The sequence below is a fragment of the Polyodon spathula genome, chromosome 1 (genome assembly GCF_017654505.1).
Source record: "Polyodon spathula isolate WHYD16114869_AA chromosome 1, ASM1765450v1, whole genome shotgun sequence".
NCBI lineage: Eukaryota > Metazoa > Chordata > Actinopteri > Acipenseriformes > Polyodontidae > Polyodon > Polyodon spathula.
Genome location: NC_054534.1, coordinates 108,039,606 through 108,057,627, shown reverse-complemented (window position 1 = coordinate 108,057,627; position 18,022 = coordinate 108,039,606). Strand labels below are relative to the sequence as shown.

At 39.6% G+C, this 18,022-nt stretch overlaps 1 protein-coding gene across 3 annotated transcripts in view; it reads left to right on the top strand.

Moving 5' to 3' along the window:
- Window positions 1–15,965, top strand: part of LOC121309835 (sodium bicarbonate transporter-like protein 11) — a 32,374-nt gene extending 16,409 nt beyond the window's left edge. For all 3 annotated transcript variants that reach the window (XM_041243999.1, XM_041243802.1, XM_041243359.1), the window contains exons 8-20: window positions 1,055–1,255; window positions 2,180–2,264; window positions 2,700–2,825; window positions 5,256–5,369; window positions 5,567–5,699; window positions 9,255–9,328; window positions 10,036–10,243; window positions 10,430–10,536; window positions 11,281–11,446; window positions 12,955–13,128; window positions 13,922–14,117; window positions 14,762–14,931; window positions 15,691–15,965. In XM_041243999.1, the coding sequence (XP_041099933.1) occupies window positions 1,055–1,255; window positions 2,180–2,264; window positions 2,700–2,825; window positions 5,256–5,369; window positions 5,567–5,699; window positions 9,255–9,328; window positions 10,036–10,243; window positions 10,430–10,536; window positions 11,281–11,446; window positions 12,955–13,128; window positions 13,922–14,117; window positions 14,762–14,931; window positions 15,691–15,757 (1,821 nt within the window). In that variant the 3' untranslated portion in view covers window positions 15,758–15,965. The remainder of the gene's footprint in view (window positions 1–1,054; window positions 1,256–2,179; window positions 2,265–2,699; window positions 2,826–5,255; window positions 5,370–5,566; window positions 5,700–9,254; window positions 9,329–10,035; window positions 10,244–10,429; window positions 10,537–11,280; window positions 11,447–12,954; window positions 13,129–13,921; window positions 14,118–14,761; window positions 14,932–15,690) is intronic.
- Window positions 15,966–18,022: the final 2,057 nt, after the last annotated feature.

The following is an 18,022-nucleotide window of genomic DNA, read 5'->3' as shown; positions in this document are numbered from 1 at the left end:
CAAAAAAGCCCCCCAAAAATTAGCATGGTCTTCAAGCCAGTAATCTGTGACACCTGCATGATGTGGGAAATCTGAGAAAACCCAGCAGAGCTAAACCAAGTGTGCGTAAAGTGCCGCATGATCCAGGACGCAAAAACTAGTAAGTATGCTAGAAATGGAGCTGGAAGAAATCAGACAGCAACATGAGCTTGAGGAGCTGGCACACCCACAATTCATGAAAGTCTGTACCACCTCTAACAGACTGAAAGCCACCAGGGAGATAGAAGGTCAGAACAGCTGGGTTCAGGTAGGCAGAAGCAGAGAAAAAAAGAAACTTCGTCAAACACAACCACCAGAAATCAAAACAACCAACAAATTTGAGCCACTTCAAAATTTTGATGAGCAAAACCAACATCAAGAGAACGAAAGGAAAAGGACAGAAAAGAGAAGGGAGGTCATGATTGTTGGGGTCTACCCTTGACAGGATAGACATTTCCAATTACATGAACAGTAACATGAACAGTAACTTCAATAAATCCCAATTCAAAATGCAGTCAGCACCTCATGTTAAACCTTATAGGAATTCTCTATCAGCACCTAGTGTAGTCTGAACTGTAACAGAAATGTAGAATACTGTGATTTATTCTGTTAGAACTACTTGCTTTCTAACAAAAGAACTGACTCAAAACTAGAAATGATTAAGCAAGACATTTGTGACTATAGATTTATGATTATTAATCTGTTATGGCATTTTAAACACTTTAAATGGAATCTTATGGCCCAATAAACTTGAACTGTTTTTTTATTTAATTTTAATTATAAAAGTATGAAGCTGAAGGCTTCATGGTATAATTTACGTTATTACTGTTACAGGGATTGCATTATAAGGTAAATATTAATACAAAGGTAACCTCTTTTGGCTGTTATTTAACCTGAAATTATCCTTACATACCTTTAGAAGCTCTATATAAACCTCTGAGATAATTCATTGAAGATGTTGCTTGGGGGTGGCATGAGGCTACACTAACTTCTGTTCTCTTGTTAATCTACACCCCCAAACTTCTCTCTCTTCCAGAAAAGCACCAAGACTGCCATAGAGCTGGCCCGCACATTCGCCACCATGTTCTCTGACATCACGTTCAGGCAGAAACTGCTAGAGGCCAAAACAGAGGAGGAGTTCAAAGAGGCCCTGGTGAACCACAGGCACCAGCTCACCACCACTCTCCAGGAGCATGTCTCCGAGGGCACAGACCCACACAGTGATAAGCCCCTCAGGGTAGGAGCCCAACGGGTTGCTTGCTCAATTTAATTATTCTTTGTTGGAAAGCCCTTGAAACATGTTTTCAAAATGATAGTAACTTTATATGCCATCATAACTTTATAGGTCATCAGCAACATGGATGAGACCAAATGTCATCAAAGGTGACGTCTGTGCAAACTTCAGACAATCTCATGAGCATGATTTACACAATCCTTCTGCATGCACACAACACCTATTGTGGAATGATCCGATGTACTGTGTGTATCAGGACTGAACATGATGTGTTAGTATGTCATGTCGAACATCTGGGTATTGTAGGATACTTGGCTTGACTTCAAGAACTGCGTTAGAATCTATCCGGAGGACCAAATGAATTCATTTCAGGTGGCATGAGTGAAAAAACTAGAATAGTGGTAAAACAGTTGTTCATTGTTGTTCATTGCACCAGACGACCGTTTGTGCCAAAGGAAATGGTAGTGGCTAGATGGAGAGTAGAAATAAACTTGAAGGGGGAATTGGGTGAGTAATGGGGTGGGGATTGTTGTACTAAGTTATGTTTTAGGTTCAGCCTTAAAGACAAAGCATTATACAGCAGTCACACTGCTTTGTGGTGATGTCAACTGTAGTGTTTTGGATGAGTCCATCTGCCCTATCCAGTGAAAAACAGCAATCACTTCACAAATCCTTATTGATAGGCACACAACATCTGTGAACCTGTCTGAAACATGATATTCAGTGGAAATTGAAACATTAGCTTAAATTATTGGCACACAAAAAAAGTGGGGGAGCAAATATCTTGAAATAAGAACAATTTATTCTGAGACGTACATACTCCACCCCCCCCCACCCCCCCCCTTTCAGGATCTTGAAAATAAAATGCAAAGGAAGTATTGTCTCATATTTTTTAAGGGTTGATAAACTGTTTTTGTCTGTTTCCAGAGTCCGGACTTCCTCAGGGCTGGCAGAGGGATTTACACTGACTTGTGTCGCCGGCTGCCTCTTTATCCTTCAGACTTCACAGACGGTGGGTGAAACCAGTTTCTTCATTCTTTAAAGCTGAGCGTGGACACTTTATTAAGAACAAGACAGTGATTGTCAGAGTTTAAAGGGGCACTTAATGTCAGCAAGCTTCCATATCGCTTCCTTCTGGGGTAAAGAAGGGAAGCTATTAAAAGTTTTCCATAGTAAGCATAGCAAAATGTAATATAATGTAGTGAAAGCATGGTAAAGCATAGGAAAGTATTGTAAAACCCCATGAAGCATGGCAAAACATATTAGAAAAACATGCTCAACTACAATCACCACAAAAACCACTGGTTTGCCATTTGTCTTGTATTGATTACTATTGATTGTCGGTGTGACAAACCTACCATTCATGGAATGGCCCATTTTGCATCATTGAAAATGTCATGTGATGGGGTTCCATCTTATCTGTGCTCTTGAATTTTGTATCCATTAGGAATAGTTGGGGACAACAAGACTATCGTAAAGTACATCACAACAGCCATCTTTCTCTACATCGCCATCCTTCTGCCAGCAATAGCGTTCGGTTCACTGAACGATGAGAGCACACGGGGAGAAATCGGTAAGAATGTATCTCCTGATGCACCTCCCTCTGCTCTCACAACTGCACTAAAGAGTTCAGAAAATAAACAGAATTTCAAATTGTGGAACTTTTAACTTAGTGAACATTCTAGATAACAAATCTCAATTTAATTCTAACACCTGTTTCACAAGGACCTGAATAATTATAAAAACTGTAACTTTAACAACAATTTTGCTGTGTGGTTTTGATGATAAAGCTGTTGAACTAATTGCCTTAAATAATCCCACCTGCACCTCTTTTCTTTATTCCTTCAATGCTTTCATTAATGTAGTGCTTTTTAAAGTGGAGACAATCTGATGCTTCATCATTTTGGAATGAGAATGTAGTTTTACATATATACAGTTGTAATTTACATACCCCAATGGAAATTTATAATATCTAGAAATTTCTCAAACAAAGAATGTTAGGAAAAATCTTTTGTAGTAAAAGTTTCTTTTGTGGATGGGGAGAAAAAAATTCTGAAATATTATTATTTACTTAAGCAAAAATGCAAACTCAAACATATTCATCCCCTTTGATGCTATGATAGTATTGTCTACAAGGTGCTAGAAATTTCAATGTGATAATGCAGAACCTAATTCTAACAAAGTCCAGGAAATGTTAGATTGTAGGTGAACATTCTTATGGAGTATAAAAGGGTTAGGCATAGGATGATTGCTGTCATTACTTTTTCCCATGTTGACTTATAGGTAAAGAGCTATCTGAAGACCTTAGACAGAAAATTATTTATTGTCATAAAACTGGAGAAGGATACAAGAAGATTTCCAAGCATCTGAGCTTCTCACTTTCAACTACTGTTTTTATTATCAAGAAGTACAACATTCAAGGTACTGTCACAACAATCCCACGGTCTGGAAGAAAGAATGTTCTTTCACCAAGAACAAGATATTCAAAGTGAATTGTCTGCAAGTGGGAGTAGGGTTTCTATTTCAATCACAGGTCAAGTATTGCATGGTGAAGGTCTCAATGGTTGCCAGCCAAGGAAAAAGCCACTTAGGAACGTCACAAGGAGAATTGCTTAAAGTTTGCAAACTGGCATTTGAATGATGGATATGAGCTGTGGTCAAAGGTTTTGTGGAAGAATGAAACAAAAATCAAGCTATTTGGTCACACTGATAGTCGTTACGTCTGGTGAGGTGTACAAAGAAAAGAACACCATACCTACTGTCAAGCATGGAGGTGGTCATATCCTTCCATGGGGCTGTAGGGACACAGGAAATGTAGTTCTGGTTGAAGAAGAATAAAATCAAGGTTCTTAATAATAGAAACAATAGCTGAAATTGGGATACTCAAATGCTTGGGAATTTTCTCCAGCTTCATGACAATAAATAATTTTGTGCTTAAGGTCTTCAGATAGCTCTTTATTTTTTTCCCATATTGACTTATTGGTAATGATAGCAAATCATCCTATGTTCACCTACAATCCCAAATTGACTAGACTTTTCTAGAATAAGGTTCTGCATTATCATATTGAAATTTCTAGCACCTTGTAGACAATGCTATCATTGCATCAAAGAGTATGAATACTCTTCAATACTCTGCATAAAAAAATGCTGGAATAATTGTAGACGTCTATTTCTTGTATCTTTTTTGCCACAAAAGATTTTTCCTAATTCTTTGTTTTCAAGAAATTTCTAGAAATTATAAATTTCCATTGGTGTATGTAAACCTTTGCCTACAACTGTGTGTGCGTGTGTGTGTGTGTGTGTGTGTGTGTGTGTGTGTGTGTGTGTGTGTGTGTGTGTGTGTGTGTGTGTGTGTGTGTGTGTGTGTGTGTATTATCATTAGGAATCATTAACAGTAATGATGTTAAACCTCATATAACTTCTCAGAATACAGCAGCCATTATTCTGCAGTACATGGGGCAGCAGTGTCGATTAGTGGTTAGGGCTCTGGACTCCTGACCAGAGGTTCATGGGTTCAATCCCAGGTGGGGAACACTGCTACTGTACCCTTGAGCAAGGTACTTTACTCCAGTAAAAACCCACCTGTATAAATAGGCAATTGTATGTAAAAAATAATATGATATAATTTTAACAATTGTAAGTCACCCTGGATAAGGGCATCTTATTATTAATAATAATAATAATAATAGTGTCCTTTGGCTCAGGACAGACAGATCAAAGGATCACCGCCATATTAGTGAGAAGCTGCTTTCTCTGATATTTTTTGATGTTTGGTGTTTCATTACCTAATTCAGCAATCTAATTTGAGATGCCTGGTGATGAAACTAAATAGTGGTGCAAACATTTAATAAGTTTGATTTTATGTTTCTGAATAACTATTTGTGTTGGCTCAAAGTGTGACAGCAGCTTTATTGTCAGGACCCCCCAACCACGCCCCACCCACCTGGCTTCAGAAGAATCATGTGAGTGTTCACCAAATTATTTGTTTTTATTATCATTACAGATGTGCAGAAGACAATCATTGGGCAAGGCATTGGCGGAATTATCTACTCCCTGTTTTCTGGTTCGCCGTTGGTTATTCCCTTAACGACAGCCCCTCTAGCTCTGTTTATCAGTGGTAATTATCATGTGCGTGTGTGTGTGTGTGTGCATGTGTGTGTATGTGTGTGCGTGTGTGTGTGTGCACGTGTGTGCATGCGCGTGTGTCTGTGTTTTTTATTTTTATTAGGGAGCAGACAATGATCAATCAGCAGGAAAAATGAGGTCTGAGGAAGTTGGTGAGTGGAGAATATAAACTAGCATGCTGTCTTTCAGTGATCCGAGGAATCTGTGATGACTACAGTATAAACTTCCCTGCTTTCTATGCTTGCATTGGCTTGTGGAACAGCTTATTTCTCATTCTCGGAGCTGTTTTCAATGTGAGCCTGGTGATGAAGCTCTTCAAACGGTCAGTAATGCTCATTGTAAACTGTACTTACACAGCAAGCCTTGAGTTCTACCTGCTCGGTGCATTCTTTCAAACTGGATTTCATTTTGAAATCTACTGTATCACATCCAACAACAGAGTGACCCTGTGGATCTCACCGTCTCAAATTATGGCACGTTGAGAAGCAAATGCAGAGCTTGATCTAAAGAAAGTAATTCAACAAATTCAGCTGTTTTAATTTAGTGTTTAAACACAGGAATCTGATTCAAGATCTGGGGATCTGGGGTACAAACTAATCCATATGTACAGTGGCTTGTGAAAGTATTCACCCCCCCTTGGCATTTTTCCTATTTTGTTGCCTTACAACCTGGAATTAAAATGGATTTATATTTGGATTTCATGTAATGGACATACACAAAATAGTCCAAATTGGTGAAGTGAAATGAAAAAAATAACTTGTTTCAAAAAAGTCTAAAAAATAAATAATGGAAAAGTGGTGCGTGCATATGTATTCACCCCCTTTGATATTAAGCCTCTAAATAAGATTTGGTGCAACCAATTACCTTCAGAAGTCACATAATTAGTTAAATAAAGTCCACCTGTGTGCAATCTAAGTGTCACATGATCTGTCACATGATCTCAGTATATATACACATGTTCTGAAAGGCCCCAGAGTCTGCAACACGACTAAGCAAGGGGCACCACCAAGCAAGCGGCACCATGAAGACCAAGGAGCTCTCCAAACAGGTCAGGGACAAAGTTGTGGAGAAGTACAGATCAGAGATTGGTTATAAAAAAATATCCGAAACTTTGAACATCCCACGGAGCACCATTAAAGCCATTATTAAAAAATGGAAAGAATATGGCACCACAACAAACCTGGCAAGAGAGGGCCGCCCACCAAAACTCACGGGCCAGGCAAGGAGGGCATTAATCAGAGAGGCAACAAAGAGACCAAAGATAACCCTGAAGGAGCTGCAAAGCTCCGCAGCAGAGATTGGAGTATCTGTCCATAGGACCACCTTAAGCCGTACACGCTACAGAGCTGGGCTTTACGGAAAAGTGGCCAGAAAAAAGCCATTGCTTAAAGAAAAAAATAAGCAAACACGTTTGGTGTTCGCCAAAAGGCATGTGGGAGACTCCCCAAACATATGGAAGAAGGCACTCTGGTCAGATGAGACTAAAATTGAGCTTTTTGGCCATCAAGGAAAACGCTATATCTGGCGCAAACCTAACACCTCTCATCACCCTGGTGGCAGCATCATGCTGTGGGGATGTTTTTCATCGGCAGGGACTGGGAAACTGGTCAGAATTGAAGGAATGATGGATGGCGCTAAATACAGGGAAATTCTTGAGGGAAACCTGTTTCAGTCTTTCAGAGATTTGAGACTGGGATGGAGGTTCACCTTCCAGCAGGACAATGACCCTAAGCATACTGCTAAAGCAACACTCAAGTGGTTTAAGGGGAAACATTTAAATGTCTTGGAATGGCCTAGTCAAAGCCCAGACCTCAATCCAATTGATAATCTGTGGTATGACTTAAAGATTGCTGTACACCAGCGGAACCCATCCAACTTGAAGGAGCTGGAGCAGTTTTGCCTTGAAGAATGGGCAAAAATCCCAGTGGCTAGATGTGCCAAGCTTATAGATACATATCCCAAGAGACTTGCAGCTGTAATTGCTGCAAAAGGTGGCTCTACAAAGTATTGACTTTGGGGGGGGGGGGGGGGGGGGGGGTGAATACTTATGCACGCTCAAGTTTTCTGTTTTTTTGTCTTATTTCTTGTTTGTTTCACAATAAAAATATTTTGCATCTTCAAAGTGGTAGGCATGTTTTGTAAATCAAATGATACACCCCCCCCAAAAAATGAATTTTAATTCCAGGTTGCAAGGCAACAAAATAGGAAAAATGCCAAGGGGGGGTCAATACTTTCACAAGCCACTGTATGTCTGTATCCAGTTTACCTTGTTGAATATGTGGCATACCTGTTACACCTGTGTGACAGGGTATTTGTGTCATGTGTGTGGGTAACCGCTGATCTGTAAGACAGAGATCCATGGGAGTTGACATGGCGCTCATGTGTGCAGGACTTATCACACACAAAAAGTAAACAAACAGTTTATGTGCAGCTACCAACAATGGTAACACACAGAGGACATATAGAGGAGACTGTGTACAAAAGGAAAAATAAAACATAGTACAAAAATAAAGGTGCCAGACAGGATGAGTACTAGCCTTATTAAACAAGCCGTCCCGCTCCAGGAACCTGCTGCATACGTAACCCTCGCTATATATTACATGGGATCACTGTCTCCTAAACTAACTTACTTATGAGTCGGTGTTCATACAGCGACACCTGCTTCTTCATACAGCCTTGGCTGGGAACTGGCTTCACAAGCACATCTTGCAGTTTCAGGGTTGTGTAGCTGTAGTTCGCGGACGCTCTTCTCCTGAGTATATGCGGCTCCCCTCTGCAGCATTGTGGTGCAGTCACCCAGAGTGATCGCCACTGGATGTTTTTAATGCTAATGGACACTCAGTTGAGACCCGGCCACCTGCTGATTGAGGACCAGCACAGCCAATCACTCGCTGCCCTTCCTCTCAACCAAACCTAGCTGGCAGCAAGTCTCAATCAAGTGCCCATCTGTAAACAATAATTTGATCAAATGTAACAACCCCAAAAAGCACACAAAACAAACCCGTTTCCACATACTGTATAAAAATACAGGAACATTAATTTCCCTTGTGCAGGGCCATTGCCCTGCTACAATCTGTTACACCTGTTGCTTCCCTGTTACACCTTTTGGTACGGAATCATGGCATTTATCTGGTTTTAAAGAAAGGTACACCATTTTGAGAAGCTTGGCTATAGGCTTTTATTTGTTTACATTAGTTGTAACACAGGCATAAATGGGCCATGATACAGTAAAGAAAGCACACTAGATTAGTGTTATGCATAGAGCACATATGAAAGTATATGCCAGCTCTGTATGCAACTTTGTGTGCAGTGCCTAACCAATGTGAATGACTGGCCTTCAGCACCCTGGACAGCACCCACTTTCAGTGCTGGAAAAACTAATTCAGTTTGTCTTCAGGCTGACAGATAAAGACCCTTTTGATAGATCATAAAGATCCATACATCTTCATGCAACTTCACAAAACTTAATCAGCTTTGCTCTGATGAGATATTAATAAATGCAGCATATTTGCTTTGGCACTGACCTTGAATGGTAGGGTCAGTGCAAACATTCGATAGTTTCAGCCAGTGCCTTCTATTAAAGTCGGCAACATCAGTATCCCTGTTTACAAATCATCCCCCAAGGTACTGCAGACTGTGGCTGTGTGAGCTTATATTTCAGGCAATCCTGACTGAAGCTTGGCTTGGAGAGTAAGGCAGCAGTTCAGTTATCGTATCCATCCAAGCCTGGTGCAACATGTGCCAAACTGTTGAGACTATCGGTGACACTATGGGTTCACTTGTCACTAAGGGCAGATTTGAACCACTGTCTTCATAGTTAGTCCATTATCAAACTGTCCCTTTTTATTTACACATTGCTCTGTTTTTTTTCTTTCAGATCAACAGAAGAAGTAATTGCACTTTTTATTTCCATTGCATTCGTGGCTGATGCAGTCAAAGGGACTGTAAAAAGTAAGTAAGACTTGGCTAAACACAATGAAACAATCAAATTCCAACATTCAGCCCAGACATTATCGAATGTCTCAAGTTCATTGTTTGGGTTTAAATCTGGTTGTTGAAAGCCTGGCAGTTAACTTGATACCATGCCAGAGCTTTTAACCTTGTAATATTCTATACAGTAGTGGTTGACAAGAAAACAAAAAAGCTCAATTTACTTTAGAATGTACACAACTAACAACTCTTTGGCACAACATCAACACAGAGGAAAGTTAGAACACATGGACCATGTTTGACATTCTGAAATGAGACACCCACTTCACTGTAATGTAACAGTTGCATTTTATGCTGGCCTGTTTAAAACAGGAGAACATATAAAACATTACCAGCTGGTTTCATAGTTCCTGATAACTATTAATCTTGGATAGCATCACCTACAATAGAATTATATAGTTCAAGGTTAGTGCTAATCTAGATCTGTAGTACCAGCCACACATTCAATTAAACAAACAAATAGGGTTGGACAAGCGACTAACCTGGTGGTGGGCAGGGGGTGGGTCTCATCCGAAAATACAATGACATCTAAGACAATGTGGGGCTATTTAAAAAAATTCATTCCACAACCTCAAATTTCAACGAACATTTTACAAAAAACAACAAGAAAGACCCACTGTAAAGAACTGCTGATATTCATAACTCAAAAATGCATTTTCAATTTTTAGTTTTCCACAAATATTACCACGATCCGCAGTTTGAGAATGGTACCGTGGATCACGTGGCGAATATGACGCTCCTCCCTGGACATAGCAGTAATGCCTCCTCTGGGATACTGGACACGGTGCTGTGCGGACGGGAGAGTGCTGTGCTCAGTCTGCTGCTCATGCTGGGTACTGTGTGGCTCGGATACACACTCTACCAGTTCAAAAGAAGGTGAGGGAACATTAGAAAACATTTTCAGCTGTAGCACATTCAAAAATTTTAGAAAATCATTCTGGCAAACGCTCACCCTTAAACAGTTTCGTTTATTATTGCATTGCTTGTGTGATGGATCTGCAGTGTTTAATGGCTCAGTCCCAAGGGAGTGTATTTAATGAGAACTTTCTCATTGCATTTCAGCCCCTTCCTCCACGCCAAAGTACGAGAAGTCCTGTCAGACTGTGCCCTGCCCATCTCCGTCCTGTTGTGCTCCTTCGTGGGATCCTACCTGTTCTTTGATATACACCGTAAGTGTCGCACCTTCAACCCAAGCAAGAGACCAGCGTCTCCAGCAGCATGGAGTGCTTCACCTTGCATATTGGAGTCGCTTGTATGTACTTGCATCTAAGCTAAAGTACATGCATAGTCTTTGAAGTCCATGTAACATCAAATTTCATGCAACTCGTTGTAAGGGAAACATTCAAACATTGACAAGCAGCTGAAATCAAGTTTGTTCAGGTATTGGAACTGGAACTATTTGAATGGTGAAAATTGCTTAAAAATGTCACCTGCAACAAGTTGCTCAAAAGTTGCCTGGTGTTACACATGTTTTGTATGTAGAAACATGGGAAACTGGGTTTGGACATTACTTAGCACAAGCTCTTGAAAGAGTCACAATCTAGGTCATGGTAATGCATGTATGTGGGACTGGTTGGGCTCATTTAAACTCTGGAGGTGCTTGAAATATATAAATCATTTTGCATCAGGGACATTTGTTGATGTATTAAAGGCTTAAAGATATTGCTCTCCTAAAGAACATGGATAAAAAGAAAGAGGGGCAATGCCCGTCTATGTACAGTCCTGCTCTTCTGCAAGGTCAGACAGCACGTAGCACTGTTTGAGGACTAGAATCTGTATTTTATGTACTTGTGCCAAAGATTTTCTGACCCTCTGCCCACAATGATGGTGTAATATATAAAGTGCTGTCTTGTTTAACAAATCAATCAAAAAGCAGCTCCTGATAAACCTTGTCTGCCTCGTCCCTCCTGCAGTTCCAATCTTCACTTTCCACACCAGTAAAATGTTCAACGTGGCTCCGCTCCATGAGCTCTCCCCCATGAACGTTGTGAGTGCAATGGGGCTGGGATTCCTCCTGGCGCTGCTCATCTTCATTGACCAGAACATTGTGGTGTCACTGACCAACGCGCCAGAGAACAGGTATAAGCCAGCGGCTTAGGGGTCACCAGTAATGGGGAGGTGCTTTTATGCTGCTACTGCACTACGCTACTCAGCCAATGAATCTGATCCTTCAGGAATATGCAGGAAAACCACAGTTATTAAAATACACATCCATTTAAATGGCTTTATTTACCCTTTAAACATATGCTCCAAATTTACTCCAAAGTGTCATCGGTTTCCAAAAGAAAAAAAACTAATAAGAAATAAAACTTCAGACTGCTGTACTCACAAGTTCCTAACACAAGTTTATTTCTGCCTTGGTAAACATTGTGCTGCGGAAATGGCTTTGAGATTTAGCCCAATGCAAACTGAGGTGAAATTCACAAAGTTTTCTTATAATGTATGACAGTAATTAAGTGGTAGTACCTGTTGACGAGTGGTCTATCATGTCATAGTTGACTGTGGCTGAAGTTATGAGTCCTCAGCACTTTGATGTACCTTAAACTTGTAATTATTCTTCGGGTATCCTTCTGCTGAGAAAGGCTTTAGGAAAACAGTTCTGAAAATGAATATTTTTTAAAAATAAACAAATATCTATTTTACTTATCAGAGCTGCTTATAGTTTAACTGGACAGAGGCAGATATCTGAATGGAGCAATATTACCGAATTGTCCGTGTCTCAGCTTCTTGTTGAAAGTGCTGTCTGGGTTCAGTTGAGCTAACAGGCTGCGATTGGCTGACTCGGCCGTTGCAAGTACAGGATTGGTTGCTTTCGTCAGTGAGAAGTATTGATTGGCTGGTTTTGGTGGATAAAATAAATTTGGACCAATTGCGTCTTTGTTTAGTATTTTCTGTCCAGTAGATGTGAATTGAGCTTTCATTACTGCAAGTCAAAATTAAAAAGCCGGTACTTGCATGGATTGATTTTAAATTGGATTCACAGTCTATGATGTGTGACGTAGCAGCAGCGGCCATCTACTGTCTGCTAGAAGCCCGCTAGTTTTCTAAGCATGAGAGTGTTTAAAGTGCTGGATAAAGTTTGTGCATGTTTGTGATTGTAGTATATTTTCTTTGAACTGATCACATGCCACCTGGTAGCTGAACGCTATTGATTATTTCACAAGGATTTTAAAACAACTTGAATAAAAATTCTCATGCCAAAGCACCTGCAGAAAATAATGTTACAGTTCATTTAAAACAAAAAGGAAAAATGCATCCCTTAGAAAAAGTTTTCCATGGCAAAGTGTAATAAAGCATATTGAAAGCATGATAAACCGTAAGTGAGCATTTTAAAGTGCAAAGAGGCATGGTAAAGCATTTAAAACAACATGGTAAACCTTGGTAACTTTTATAAGGGATATGCTATCAACCTTTCTGAAGGGTAGTCTGTTATCAACAGTACCCCAAACAGATCACTGCTTTTATGTCAAAGAACAGTATAGATTCTTCCATTCGTTTTGTGCTACCATCCTTTACCATACATCGTCAGTAATAGTACTGTAGAACATGACCCTATTTGACTCTATTTGAATGGTTCTCTACTGCAGGCTGCTGAAGGGCACGGCCTATCACTGGGACCTGATGCTGTCAGGACTCATTAATGTTCTGATGTCAGTCTTGGGGTTGCCATGGATGCATGCCGCCTTCCCACACTCCACTCTGCACGTTCACCAGCTGGCCTGCGTGGAGCAGCGCGTGGAGAACGGACACCTGTACGAGACGTAAGTGTTCCTCCACGTTGCTATCTATCAGGGTGTGAACAGCGGGGGCGGGGCTTCTCAGTTCATTGGTGTAATCTGTGTATTACCTCAGAAGATTGATGCCAAACTGTTAGTGTCTGTGCAAACCCACTTGTTCAGCACTCGGTTCTATTTTTCTACCTAGAGGTTTGTTTCAGGTGCCAGCAGTCTGACTACTACTTTTTATAAAATGGTCAGAAAATAAGAAAAGATTGGGAATGACGAGATTCCGTTCAGTTACCCCAAGGCTGATCCTTTCCTAACCCTTTATGTGTCCCCATTTAGGGAATCTCGTTTAATAGGACAGTTTATTACAGTGCTCACAGTTATGTTTTATATGTTATTAGTTGGAATCAGCAATCTCTTTTAATTGGACAGTTTATGACAGTGCTCAAAGATATGCTTTATGTGTTATTAGAGCCACAATCAGCAACTCACTCCCCAATCGAACATCAGACCAGAAATAAACATTTTAATTATTAAAGTAATTAGCGACGAAAAAATAGACTATTCATGATAGCGTTAAAATAGGACTTAAAACACCCTTGTGCTAGTAATATAATGTACATGTGGAGCCTGACACTGGAAGATGTTTGCTCATGCAGCAGTCAGCAGAGGGTTAACACACCACACTGTGAGAGTCCTCTATTTGATCCTGCTAGCTGAAATCAAGCCTCTTTTCTGTGCTGCCCGTGCAGAGTAACACATTCCTAGTAACCCTCAAGGAGTCGTTGCACTAACCTCTGCTCTGCCCCCCTCTCCACCACCTCACCAGGATTGTCAGTGTGAAGGAGACCCGTCTCACCTCACTGGCTGCCAACATCCTGCTGGGCTTGTCTGTGTTCCTGCTGCCCGTGCCCCTGCAGTGGATTCCCAAACCCGTCCTGTATGGCCTCTTCCTTTACATCGCCCTCACCTCCATCGACGGTAACCAGCTGTGCGACCGCATGGCGCTTCTCCTGAAAGAGCAGGTGAGGACACATCTAGAAAGTTTGATGCTCACGAACCTTTCCTAGACTGTTGTCAAAGAAGCCTGCATGTGCCACAAAGGTTGAAGCATTATATGTATTCAGATAGGGCTTTGAGCTGTTTTGCTCCTGAGGCTCTGGAATACCCTGCCACAGATTATTAAGTAATCTGAGACAGTTTTAATTTTCACCATAAAAACTATATGCTTGCAAATAAAATGAAAGTCTGTAAAGCACTTTGGCAGAGCTGTGGCATGAAAAGTGCTATATAAATGAAATGCTGCCGGCTGTTGTTATAATCTCCCCTGGATCCAGGTCTCAACACTGCCTTGACTATCCTCCAATCCTAACCCTGCCGGAAGAACCATATGAACAGTATAGGACAGGAGTAGGAACCTGAATCTAAGTTACTCCTTCCCAAACTGTAATTTTCATTTGGGCAACTTAATATATAAAACTGTGGTCTAAATAGGGCGGCAGTCCGAATACAGGCAAATTTTCAGATCGGCTCTCAATTTAAAAGGACTGATCTGAATGGTGAGCTGATGTTTATAAGACGTTGGTCTCAACAATGTGTACAGTATTGTGAACAAAACTAATTAGTTTTAAAACAAACTGATCTCTCTCCCCTTTTTCTTTCTCTTCAGACCTCCTACCCCCCTACCCACTATATCCGGAAAGTGCCCCAGAGGAAGATTCACTATTTCACTGGGCTTCAGATGCTGCAGCTGCTCGTCTTGTGTGCCTTTGGGATGTACCCCCTGCCATACATGAAGATGATCTTCCCACTCATAATGATCACACTGATTCCTGTCAGGTAATGGCAATGTGGGAGTGCAAGAACAAGTGGGGCCCTGGTCCAGTATAAACAGCAATTACTTTTCCTAGAATAAGTATATTGTAACATTCTTTCAGTCCCATGGGAGTTATAGGGAAGGCTGGGCTTGAAACTCATCTATTCCCTGTTGTGCTGATATACAGAAAGGTGCGTGTCTATGGCAACAATGGGGTTAGGAAGCAGGTATAGCACATTACTGAGTAGTGATTGATAAGTAAGGGTCTTGTGGGCATTTTTCACCAGTTTTATTTGAGCTGTGACACTTTCAGACACATGGCCTGTTATTTTTGTACATTGCAGTAAAAGGTAGTAAAATTCTTTAAATCCCCTTTGGCCACGATTTTTTTATTGAATTGTTAGACATTTTAAGAGTTTGTGTGAACTCTATGGAATTTGAGAAGTTGAAGAGCCAAAACTTAAAAACATATAAGCATTATAAAGTAGATACATAGATAAGGAAATGAACATGGTATACTAATACACATAGTGATTGATGGGATTATAGCAAGTGAAATTACTCAAGAACTTTCAAGATTTCAAATTGCCCTCTTTCTGCTTTCTCTATGGAGTGGACAGTTTGCCTTCATGTTGCCCAGACTGCAAAATATTTGAAGGCAAACTGCTTTGGGGAGAGGAGGGGATGCTTTTAAGAGACAACTGGTTCTGTTGCCCCAGGAGTATCAAGATTTGAGACTAACTTCAGTTATCTAACATACATACCTTGATCTATTCCCGAAGGAACTTCCTGCTTCCCAAGATTATCAACGCCAAGTACTTGGACACAATGGATGCACAACACATGTAAGGACTGCTGGACAATGACTGGAATTGGATTTCAGCTGGAACTCCCAATACAACAGGGATTTTACAAGTGCACTTTTTATATATAATGTTTTCTTTTAGTAACTGATGGTATTCACACTGCAGTAATAGCCTGGGATGTGTTTTGTATTTCATTTGATTAGATTGTATTGTTTACTTTTAATATTTAAAGTCTATACAAATATTGTAAACCTGCCTATATATATATATATATATATATATATATATATATATATATATATATATATATATATATATATATATATATATATATATATATATAATACTGAGCATCAAAAGAAACTTCTCACTTTGAGCATCAAATATAAAGTTCACTAGATGTGATCGAAAAATGACAAACTTTATTTAAGAGCAGGTGCAGTGACTTTATTTTGCTGATTTAACAACTGATATCATGAAGATGCTGGAAAATTATCTTTTGATCTTGGGTAGGTGTTGTTTGTAAATGCATATGCTTCAGTTATTGTCCCACAAGCGTGTCATCATCAAGGATGAATGATCAAGTGATTAAAAAGAAACCAAAAACATTTCGCCAATGTCCATCATTTATATACCTTATTTCTTTTAAAAAACAAATGTGTTATAATAGTGATAAGTTTCTTTTGATACTCTTTATATATATATATGTGTGTGTGTGTGTGGGGGGGGGGGGGGGGGGTGTAAAGGGCACTGTCGTTCTGATAGTGCCCCCTATCATTGAAATTTAAAACAGGAATGTAGATGAGCCTGGCTCTTTTGCACAGTTGTTAATACGCTCACTTGCAGGGTGTTCACTATAAAAGGGTTTGCCAATTTGCTGCATCAGATTAATAAAAAAACAACCCAATTTGAATTGAACATCATTATATAGTACTTTCATGAAGACTACTTCAAGTTGATCAACATTTAAGCCATATATGAAGCATGTGAATAACAATACATTTCAGAATGTACAGCTCTTTACCCAAGTATACTGTACCCTACAGTTATTATAACAGTCCGTAGCTGTAGCATTGTCTCCAACTGCGCACATTATCTGAAAATAAATTTAATTACAAAGTTTCTATTTTTATTCCTCTGATGTTGACTTCCTGGGGTGTACAAGCCAATCCTGTTGCCTTTCAAGGGAAACGCCCATGTATACAATGACCAATCAAATGCCTTATTGAGTTCTAGCTGCCTGGTGCATTCTGTTATAACCGATGATAACAGAAAAGCATCTGCTTCCTCCAGTGATTCCTTCCATAAACATGGTCAGAGATGAAATATGTTTCTTGGGGATCAGCTCCGGGCTTTGATTTCCATAAATGCTTTGAAAGTTTTCAAACTCTTTTTAAACCAACTTTGAGTTTTGTTTTGTACCAAATGTAGTCAGTATTATAAACAGTTCATTATTGTTTATGGTAGTATAGAAGCTGTGTTTCATAGTTTGTATATGGTTCTTCTATTGCATTTGTCAGAGTTAACTCTGTGGAGTCTTTATGATGACTTTATTTTTTTTGTCAGGTGCAATTATTTAAAAATATTTTTATGCATAAACTTGAAAATGACTAGTTTGAAAATATATTAAAGTTCTATATATTAAAAAATACATAAATAATTCCACACAATAGCAGATGATTGTCCCAGCAATAAGCTATATATAAATAGAACGTATAAACACAAAGCAGCACTTTATCCAGAAATGGATGGGCTTCATGTGTACCAGATCGGCTGCTGTCAAAGCACCCGGGGTCATACATTAAATTATGGGAGGCTTGTGGTTTGGTGTAATGAGAGCAATGGTTATTTATTCAGAGATAAAGCTTATCATGCAATTGATAGTCATTTGTTAAAGGAAATGCTGATTATTTTAGGAAAACAGTTTAAAATATGGAGTAGCTGCTTTAATCTCTTTTGATAAGAGTTATCTTTCAAATATTGCTTTGCCAGGTAATTAAAAAATAAGATTTCTTGTTTATTTTGTTTTTTTGTTATTGTTATTGTTTTGATTTTATGATTAATTCTTCATGGCTTATTAAAAGGACATTGATTTCTCTAAGACTGGGGATCCATATTTTGCAAATGCAGTTTATTTGAGTTAAAATGATTGTTGGATTGTAATTTAACTCCTCTCTCCTTACTGTCACAGCATACAACCCAGCTTTGATTTGTGCAGCTCCTCTCCTGAACATCTCAGTTCTAAACGGTTAAACAGTTACTAAGATTCCTGTCTGTTTAGTGAATATTGGTTCATGCTTTAGTCTCA